Source organism: Branchiostoma belcheri, unplaced genomic scaffold (genome assembly GCF_001625305.1).
Source record: "Branchiostoma belcheri isolate BF01 breed outbred unplaced genomic scaffold, Haploidv18h27 scaffold13, whole genome shotgun sequence".
NCBI lineage: Eukaryota > Metazoa > Chordata > Leptocardii > Amphioxiformes > Branchiostomatidae > Branchiostoma > Branchiostoma belcheri.
In genome coordinates this window covers 3,669,715-3,680,409 of record NW_017802713.1, presented here as the reverse complement: position 1 = coordinate 3,680,409, position 10,695 = coordinate 3,669,715, and the positions used below count along the sequence as shown (strand labels likewise).

Here is a 10,695-nt window from a genome sequence, read left to right as displayed (position 1 = left end):
TTAAGACATGGTCTGATGACACAGGGGGGCCAAGTTTAACCCTACCTAGACCGGGCTTTTTTTGACATGGGGGGCCGGGGGGGTGGGCTCTTTTGACCCCCCTAAGAACTCGCGAACGGTAAGTCGTATGACCACCAAATTTTCAGAGAATGGTGTTATAGTGAAAATTTATCATATCTACAATTTTTATGTCGTTATGATGTAATATGACGTCATTATGACGTCATTAATGTGATTTTATTGGCCAAAACCGTCTAAATAGGTTTTTCCCTGAAAAACTAAATGGTATTCAACATAACTGTACCAAAAGTGTTTATGACAGAATATTATGATGTACTAATTCTTATGTTGCCCATAGCAACACCGGTGACGTCATACAATGACGTCATGCATATTTAAGATATCCGCCATCTTGGATCATCAATCTTGAATTTTCAAAAATAGTTTTTTTTCATGATAAAGCCTAAAATACATCGTAAACATACTAAAGACCTTCATTTAAACCTTTTTTGGAAAAAGAAATGGAAGTATTGATGAATTTTAATGAAAATAACCTGTATATACCTGTTCTAATGAAATAGTCCGCCATCTTGGATTTTGGCCAATGACGTCATCAAATTAGCATAAATTATGCATATTTAATGATAAAATTTACATAAAATTATATGGGATGTTATTAATATTAGAAACCATGAGTAACTTGACATAAAACCCATAAAATTCTATTGTTGAAACAAAAAGTACTAAATTTAGCAAAAAAAATGCCTGTCAGAAACCCGTTGCCATGGCAACACAAAAAATCATTATCTTATTCCAATGATAGAGAATTGTTGCCAACAATATTTTAGGAAAAGTCACCAAGTTTGGCCGTTCTACGGCTAGCCGTTCAGACGCTAGGTGACATCAAAGTTGCCGCGGGCACTTTTAGGCCCCCCCCCGGTCTATGTAGGGTTAAGGACTGTCTGTGTTAGCAGAAAGTTGTAGAGATTGAGTTTAATTCAAACATGACAAAAAGAAGTCACCATAAATTTTCGGTCGTTCTCGTCAACCTACGTCAGATGTGTGATCTACTTTTGACTCTACGGATGTCGGAAGCGTGATGACGTTAGGAATGAATCGGAAATAACGGGAGTCAGTGAGTGAATCACACATGTGAAGAAGGTTGACGAGATCGACCGGAGATAAATGGTAAGCTTTCTTTGTTGTGTTTGAAATCTGATTTAAGCTCAAACTCTACCACTATGTTTAGTTTTTTTAAAGAAAACTCCAAAATTCCAATTTTGTAACTTTTCTTTATCGTATTGAATATTGAAAGTAGAATCCAGACTGCAAATTTTTTTAAATTAATTACCAGCAGATCTTAGCATGAAGATTCCAACAGACTAATAACAAAAACAGTGCAATTTAGTCAAAACTTTGGCCCACGTAATTGTATTTTGAAACCCTAACGGTGGATCCATTGCCTATTGGGTTCTATTTAATCCTTCAGATCTAAAGAAGATCTAAAGGAGGCTAGGAGGACTTGTCACATGTACGACTAGCTCCTCGGTTGTTCCTTCGAAAACTTTTGATTCCGGATTTAGAAATCTCACATTTTGTTTTGTGGCTCAGGTGGAGTATTACAGAAATGAGTGCAAAAAACAGAAGGACAAGTCCATCATGCGCCATGACAGCCATTCCAGGATGATCTTCACAGAGGCCAGTGGGATAAAGTAAGGGATAATTTTGCTATATTTCATCTATATATATATATCTATGAAGTCTACAATGTGCGTTCTTACTACCTTTGAGTAGACAAATCTGTAGACAAGAGATTTGCACACATACATATAGTGAGTATTCTGAAACAAACAAAATGTGCTTCATTTTGTACAAAAGTTTTGATACAGCATTAACTATTCTGTCGTTAGATTAATAAATGAATGGTTTTCATTGTCCAAACAGTACCCGTGCAGTCGCAGCCTCTATACGGCTGAATTGATGCAGGGTATCACATAATAAGCAATACAATGGAATAAAAAGTTGTGTAAGATGAAAAAGATTTTAGCTTCTTGGGCACCACGTTATCTTAGTATTTTGGGAAAAATCATGGTTATCAAAAGTTTAGTTGCATCGCAACTGTCATATATGCTGGGTGCACTAACACCTCCAGATACATTTCTTGATAATGTTAATTCTTTGTTCTTTAGATTTCTTTGGAAAAAAGACAAAGTTAAACGTAAGGTTATGATTCAAGAATATTCAGCAGGAGGTGTAAAAATGATAGATATGAAAATTATTTATGAAACTTGTATGTTGAAATGGGTTAAGAAATTACTTAATTTGGATGCTCATGTTCCCACTTGGAAAAAGATGCAACTCAGCTATTTGGATGTTTTTGGACCCAAGTTAGCTATCTTTAAGTGTAACTGTAAGATGTCTGAGATACTTCCTGTAGGCTCTATACAGTCACTACCTGATTTTTATAAGAAAATGGTCTCTGTGTGGTTCAAGGTAAAGCCAGTAAAAGAAATAGAGCAGGTAAATGATATAGCATCACAACTATTGTGGAATAATGTGTGCATTATGTATAAAGGAAGAATATTGTACTACCGTAATTGGATCAACAAAATATCATGTATGTTAATGACGTTATTGATCGTTACGGCAATGTTATATCTTTCAATGATGTTGAGAGCATTGTGGGGAAGTACCCAAATTTAATCTTACAATATAATGCTCTGGTAAACGCCATTCCAACTAAATGGAGAGTGTCATATGATTTTGACGGAGTACATAAAATCAAGTTATTTGAAAAAGAGGTGAAAGTTCAAACTAATAGTTTCTTTAGAAATATACTAATCTTACAAAAAGCAGCAAAACCTATCTCTCAAGGTTTCTGGGAGTCACGCCTTCCACAATTTGATTTCCATATTAACACGTGGAAATCCATATGGGAAGCACCTTTTCGAATCACTAAAGAACCAAAATTGAGATCATTACAATGGAAGATTCTACACAATATTTATCCAACAAGAGTTAGTTTATGTAAACAAGGAATAGTAGCAAACAATAGATGTATTGTATGTGACTCTGTCGAATATATAGAACATTTCTTTTTTGATTGTGCACTTGTTAAACCTTTATGGGCAGAAGTTGAAAAGAGTTTTCTCTCCGAATATGGATATACATTGACGTTAACCACTCAAGATGTTATTCTTGGATATCACCTTCCTAATGTAAAGCAATTTTTATACATCAATGAACTAATATTGCTGGGAAAAAGCACAATTTCTAAGTTTAAGTATGGTACGAATTGTATGGACATTGTTACACAGTTTAATTTTGAACGTTTATTAAGGAATTTATTCTAAACATTGGGTTTAAAACTACAAGATAGATAGTGGAAATGTGTATTAATTAACTATTTCTTCATTCTTTGTACAACTATGAATACATTTTTGTTATATTAATGTTATTTATAAGACTAGACAGAATTGTATACGATGGCATACATGCCTCAGATCGCAAATGTTCCACGAACTGTTGAATAAAGCACAATTAAAACTGAAAAAAAAAAAAGAAGCAATACAAATCACAACAATAAAAAAATACACGACACACATATTTCCTCCATAGATTTTTTTGTGGAACTGTCGCAAGGGTCTGATAAGAGAATTAAACCGATGTACGCACGACTAAAATCTTAGGCACAGACGATTTTGGATGCCATCCACTACATCCGCCATCTTTCTTCATCTGCTAGAGATCAAGATGGTAGTCACATAACCAGAAAGTTTACGTTACTGGACGAACTAGACGAAAGTGTTTTACATGGTGTTTTTCAGGTATTTAGGGGAATCTGGTCATGGCTTGGAGCGCCAGCGATAATTAAGCATCATAGTTATCTTGATTTTTTTTTTCACATGTAACCTAATAAATTTTTTTGTAAGTTCTTAACTTGAGCTTCTTCGTGTTTCAGGTTCCACCAGGACACGAACCGGTCCGTACTGAAGCCCAGTAACTGGCACGCCTCGCACTCAGGGCCACACAAATCATCCACGCATGCGCACGGACATGCGCACTCCGCTCCTGCCCATGGCCACACGACTACAAACTCTCCTCCAACTCAACCTACGGACCCTGGCGCAGAGCCTTCTGGGAAGGGTAGTACCTCAGCGGCGGAATCAGACGACAAAAACAAATCACCGTCCGCAAAGAAGTCGGTTCGATTTTCGGAGCACAATGAAACATTTCACATAGACACCCCTCAGTCTTCTCCACAAGTCACTCCTAAGCATCCAGGAGAAGCAACTACTGGTGTCAAACCTTCGGTATCTGCTGGACAACCCAAACTGAGCCACAGTAACTCTTTCTCTAAACCAGCGGTCGCGAGTTCGAATCCGTACGGGAGACCAGCGACGGCGACTCAGAGCGGTCATTCCTCTGTAAGTCCGCCAGGGGGAGTTGGTGGATTGAACGGTATCGGTTCAGCGAAACCGGCTACACCTGGACCAGGAAATCCTTATGGAAAATCAGCATCAGCCGGCACCACGCCTCGAACAAAAATGTTTAGTAAACCGGCGTCGGCGAGTACTATACCTGTAAAAGGGACGAGTCGTCTAGCATCGAAATCACCAACAGTGACCTCTAGCGGTTACGGACAGAACCGACCGTCCACGGCTGCTTCAAATGGCGGAACGCCAAAACCTTCCAGCGCTAAAAACGTTTCTTCCATTCAAAACAGGAAAGGCAACGGGTGATGGAAATGGGACAGTACTAGATTCTTGCTTTTAATGTATTGAACTATTGAATTTCCACCGAATACGTGCAAGAAGGCGACATATAGGATAGTACGACGTACTGAGTATTGAACATTATATATATAATATCACCGTGCAAAATTCAAAAGTCTACTTTCTTTATAAGTATGATTAGGTAAACACAATAAAGGCACTTTTCTCTCTATTATAACAGTTTCTATCGCATTATTTACTTTTTTGACTTTACTCTTTTATAATATAGTTTCAAATCTTCAGATCGCCCCAAAAGTTTGTTTTAAAACTGTCTATATCAACTGTAGAATAATTCCCCCAACAGATATCAAAATGACTTACATTTCAATCACATCGTGTACATTATATATTGTTCACAATGTATTGGGGTTATGTCTACGCTCAAAGCTGCAGCTGACGTCTACATTCTTTTAGCAATCAGTTGTTTTTTTTTACATTCAAAATGATTTATACTCATAACTACAAGCTTCTTGGAATTACAACAGCACATATGTTGGGTTAATCATTTTTTAAACAAAACAGCAAAGAGATTAATTTCAGGGCGGCGCAACTGGATTGCCAAAGTCAATTCTTTAATTTAGTAAGTTGAATTATTATTAATAGCATACTGATATCTGTGAGGCAAAAATAGGATGCCATTAATGGAAATCGGTAGTAGTTTTATTGTTCCAGCTATTTATCGGCGTTCCCCAAATAAAGCATAATGCCGCTTGTTTTCGGGCTATTTTAAACGTTTCAAGTAGGAAATAAAATGTATAGAGAAATGGCAATAAATACCAGTATCAGATAGATTTTCTTTTTCTTTCGACGCCCTGAAATTGCATTGAATGCCTTAAAAACGACACGATTTTTATTACGTAAAACATTTTATTGTATTATCATAAAAGTTCATCTGTGTTGGTAGTAATCATAGTAAAAGGTTGAACTTTATTCCAACACACAATATGTACAGGGATCAAATTTTCAGCGACCACTGTCGCCTTCATCAGGATAATTAATGACCAATCACTTCACAACGTGATCTCGCGAGATATTGTGTGTTGGAATAAAGTTCAACCCTTTACTATACTAGTATTTTATTGTATTGTGTTACCATATTTTGCCAAACGTAACACATTGAATCAAAAGCAACTGTAACCTTCGGTTACATCTTTCTAGGGACCATGTCCTTGTCAAACTCGCCTGGGTCTATAAAACCGTTGCCATTTAAATCCATCGATGTGAACCAATCAGCAGGCAGGTTAGTGACGTCATACTCCAGCGCCTCCAGCAGGCCGATGGCCTCTTCTATGGTGAGCTTCTGGTCAACGTTGCTGTCATACTGCTCAAATCCGTAAGGGGGCAGGGTGATGGCCTGGCTGTTCCAGGTCGCTTCATCTATCAGAAGATCTCCTGGTCCTTCCTGAGCCCTTAAAAGGCATGCAAAATAAATAAAAAATTGGAGCCATTTGTGGTAACCTTAATGTACTTAGGCCACACCGACTTAATTATAATTTTATGGATGACATACGCGCGGGCATTAATTTTCGCCTGTTCTCAAAGATCACGTCCATCGAGGCTCTGGTCTGGCTCTAGGCCTGGCTCTAGGCCTGGGTAGTCCATGGTAGTTAGCAACAATACTGAGCCGGGCACCCAGGCTACCGATGTTCCACGATTCAAGAACTCACTACATACGTCTACATACGTACAGTGCCGATTCATAAATTCCGCAAAAAGCCAGCATGTGCCGGCTTGTCGTATACGTCGCTTAGTACTGCTACAAATTCACAATACCAGCTTTGTATTTCTGTGTTTTTTTATTTTTGGCCGGGATTTTTTTTTTATTCGCCCGCGCGCATTTGTTTTAAGGTCTTTAGAGGATGTCATCCATAAAATTAAGTCGGCTTGACCTTATCCTGAGAAAATAACATTATCATCTATTATACTCATGTATATTTTAACCTACAATACATCGTGTGTAACATATTTTCATACTGCCATTTCCATATTTGGAACTAAAACAATTTTGTGTATTATTCCTGTCGATATTATCAATTCACGCCAACAAATATTGTCTTGCACACTATCTATAAGGTCTTTTCGATGTAGGTAAAGTATAACAGAAAAAAACGTACAGTCGCAATTTGCAATTGGCTCTCATTGTAGATAAATGGTAAATTAAAACCAGCCAATTTTTGTTTTAACATGATCGTTTGGTGTCATCACTTTGTAATATTATAAATAGAGTTAGGTAAAAATGAAGAACAGGAGAAAATTATCACCTCTTTTTCCCCCTGCAGCCTCCATCACAGTTACAACAGAAGATGTTGCATTTTCCATGGCCACAGCATGGGGTTGACTAGGAGGAATATTGTGTTTAATGTTATACATGTATATCAACAACGTAAAATAAAGATATCAAAAGATACGTACACCACCAGTATATTTTGTATTAGACATTTAAAAAAGGATGTAATCATCATATGAAAATATGAAAAAAGACGCCTTGTTGAATTCGTGAAAAATTCCCTGTGGCATACATCACCAAAAAGTCCCTTCCTGGTAGCCATATGTGATCATTATCTGATCACATTCCTTCTTATCACAATTTGGCAATCACAATCTTTATAAATTGCGATATCATTTTATTAGCAAAACTAGAACGTCAACAAAACACACAGCAAAGGTCAGAAAGTGGATAAAAATAGATTTTTTTTCTCCTTTGCTACAATAGTATTTCGCATACTTATCTGTTGTACTACATGCAAATTGTATCATATTCTCCAACCAGTTAAGAATTTTAACATTATATTATTTTAGGAATTGTATTTTACATTTAGATTTCTTTATTTTTTAAGTTTGTGTAACGTCTGTATTTTGTGGGTCATCTACTACCAGTTTCGACTGCCTTGTTGACTCGTGTACTGATGTGTTGTCAGTCTACAATAAAGTAAAGTAAAAGTATTACTTGAGTATTTGCCATAAACATGCTAGGACTATGAGAGTAGAAGTGACGTGTATTCTGCTACCTTGATATAAAAAAGTGAGTTAAATCTCTATATCTTAAGATGCAGTTATTACTTAAATTTAGTGTTCTCCAAGATATTTCTGCATATTTAGAAAACGTGCCACAAAGGTGCTCTGTGTTACATTTTAATGTCCTTTGCCCGATATTTTAAGTGAAGTATGTATGTATGTATGTATGTGGCTTATAGCACCATAACTAAACTATCTGGATGCAGAACTTACCACAGTTCCGTCCCCGCAGTATTTAGTGCATCCCGCCTTGATGATAAACCAGTTGACGCTGCAAACCTTCCTTGTAGGGTCACAACACTCTGCAGCCGACTGGTCCAGAGTCAAGAGGAGAAGCCACAGCACTACCACTGGTCTGGGGTTCATGGTGACCTAAGGTATTGCAGACAGGTGGTGTCAAGAATTTTCATAACTGTCTTTAAAAGTTAGAAACTTTGAAACTTTATTATAATAACCATTAGCGGTGGACGCTAGTCTTCCTGGTATTCATTCATACAGACAATACATATATACATACATAGTTGACAAGTCGCAAAACACATCTAAATCAATGACATATTTACAATATACATAATTTAAAAAACAAATAATCCTGTCGAACAAGTGCTGCACTGGTGAGCTACTGATGAAAGTATTTGTGCAAACCGTCCTTAAACACTCTCAGGGATTGTGTGGATTGCATAACAATTAGAAGGTTATTCCACACACTAACAGCCCTGTACATGAAACACTTCATCAGTGCGTTAGTTCTAGGTTTGTCTAACAGAAAAGACTGTTTAGCAGCAAAACGGGTTCTATAGCTATGCAAGTTGTTGACCGATCGCAGTTGCCTACTGATACAAGTAGGTTCGTTAGTGAGTGTTATCCTTTAAATGTTGTCATGGTGTTTATTACCAATCTTGTGTGCACGGGTTTCCACAGAAAGCAGCTACTTACTATAGTAAGAACCCAATTTTTCTATAAATCAATTCAAAAACTAATAGTGAATTTTATCATAATCCATACTTATTTATAGCTTGTTTAGTTATGGTGCTAAGCCACATACATACTTTACTTAAAACATCGGGCAAAGGAAATTAAAATGTAACACAGAGCTCCCTTGGAACATTTTGCAGAAATATGCAGAAATATCTTGATGAAGACTAAATTTAAGCAATGATACTGAAATTTAAGCAGGTATACACTCAGATAGAGGTACAGATGTGCATGTAAAAAGGTCATCATAAAATGGAATTAAAGAGATAATAATGTTCTTATCACGCGTGTGCATTTTAAAGAAAAAATTTCGCGATTTTCCTAGAATATTATTTTGATAATTTGTCATATGGAACAGAACACAATTTTCAGTATCAGCGCTAAGCAGATGGCAGTGTTGGTTGCCATTTGAAACAGTGATTGTCATATTGAAGAACAGCAAACTTTAAGTGTATTAGAACGCACTGTTAACAATACATGATTGTATAATATATCGTGGCGTAGAGGATTATGTTTCATCCGAGTTCGAATCCGATTTTGTATCTTTTTCACTAATATTAATCTAATATCGGTTCTATTTTTTCAAATATTTTACCCGTAAAAAAAGGAATGATATACTCGGATATGGTATCAACCATTCAGTGATATGGTGTCGACCCTAGGCATCGACGTCGACTGTTTACAAGGCGGAAAGGCAAAGTGCGTTGACCTATAAAACAGTGCCGTCTGTTGTACCCATTTTAACCTCCTGTCCGCACGTGGTTTGCATGGCAATATCGATATCGTACATGTACTAATATGCGTTGAAATGTCTCATTTAACGTTATGTGGTGTACTTTCAAACTCTTTCTACACACGGTGGCATCTGTCTAAAGGCAGAAGTGATGCAGGAAAAGGAAATGTTTTTCAAAGGAACTTTAGAGGGATAATTTTCTATCGAAATTATCAGCAACAGACACCTAATGTCACGCTATAAGATACATACCCTTTGGCAATACGTAATACTAAGTGTCACTTTTAAACACAAACCATTGCACCGTGTATCCCTTCATATAGCTAAACGTACTGAGAACAGCTGTTTACCTTAATATTGTAGTCACTCCCCACGAATGTGCACCTCGGGTATGATGATCAGCTTCTTGCATGCGCTGCATGCTAATGAACCCAGACCCTAAAATAGCCCCCAAAATTGCCCTGTAGTTAACAGCAACAAGCCGTATGTCATAGCAGTGCCAGTGGACGATGTCGTTTGGTACAAGACGTCGACTAGGAGTGAATATATTAAAACCTCAAAAGTGGTCGGTTATTGTATCGTAATGTAGTTTATTTTGTATAATTTATTTGAAGAATACAACAAAATTAAAAGATATAAATGAAATTTTAACCGAAAAAGAATTTTTGACACCCTCAATAAAAGTGGTACTGTTCCAATGTCACGTGGTCACGCCAGATGATTGCCTAGATGATCTTTTTTTCTGTCCATGCCATCTTCCTTTACGAAGTATAGAGTGTGAGAGTTTTTTTCGGCAATTGAGGAATTTGTTCGGCAATTGAGAAATCTGTGTGAAAAAAAAAAAAACCCGAGTCAGCTGGATAGGCTATATGATAATAACGTTAATGCCCCGCCTTATCCTCGGTGTATATGGTGAGATAATCCCTGGTAAGGTGCGATAACCACCGAATAAACTAAAAGGTGAGCGCAGCTGACCAGGGATTATCTCACTATATACACCTCGGGGCGGGGCATTAACGCTTTATAGACAGGCAAGCGGGGAACGTTGGTCAGGTCAGTGAAAGTGACCTTAAGCCCTGCCACGGATACCTCTTGGGACGTCCCTGGTATCAGGTAACAAAAGTACCGCAATACCCGTGCTCGCGGACTAATACAAAATACCGTCCGCTCGGCAACACGCATTAAAATACGAAAATC

The 10,695-nt window shown here is 37.3% G+C and overlaps 2 protein-coding genes across 2 annotated transcripts in view; one reads left to right on the top strand and one right to left on the bottom strand.

Moving 5' to 3' along the window:
- LOC109463773 (rootletin-like) overlaps positions 1-4,816 on the top strand; it is a 25,662-nt gene extending 20,846 nt beyond the window's left edge. The window contains exons 10-11 of the mRNA XM_019760631.1: positions 1,612-1,712; positions 3,962-4,816. Coding sequence (XP_019616190.1) covers positions 1,612-1,712; positions 3,962-4,742 — 882 coding nt within the window. The 3' untranslated portion in view covers positions 4,743-4,816. The remainder of the gene's footprint in view (positions 1-1,611; positions 1,713-3,961) is intronic.
- A 1,103-nt stretch (positions 4,817-5,919) lies between these two features.
- LOC109463731 lies at positions 5,920-8,156 on the bottom strand. The gene is made up of 2 exons (XM_019760578.1): positions 8,004-8,156; positions 5,920-6,099 (listed from the first exon to the last, which is right to left on the bottom strand). Exons 1-2 carry the CDS (start codon positions 8,154-8,156, stop codon positions 5,920-5,922), a joined length of 333 nt encoding a protein of 110 aa, XP_019616137.1.
- Positions 8,157-10,695: the final 2,539 nt, after the last annotated feature.

Bases quoted from the DNA above. Each gene is read 5' to 3' on its own strand.
- LOC109463731 (XM_019760578.1), bottom strand. From the start codon at position 8,156: ATGAACCCCAGACCAGTGGTAGTGCTGTGGCTTCTCCTCTTGACTCTG. The intron at 6,100-8,003 runs GTAAGTTCTGCA...TACGGATTTGAG, and splicing joins ACTGCGGGGACGGAACTGTG to CAGTATGACAGCAACGTTGA.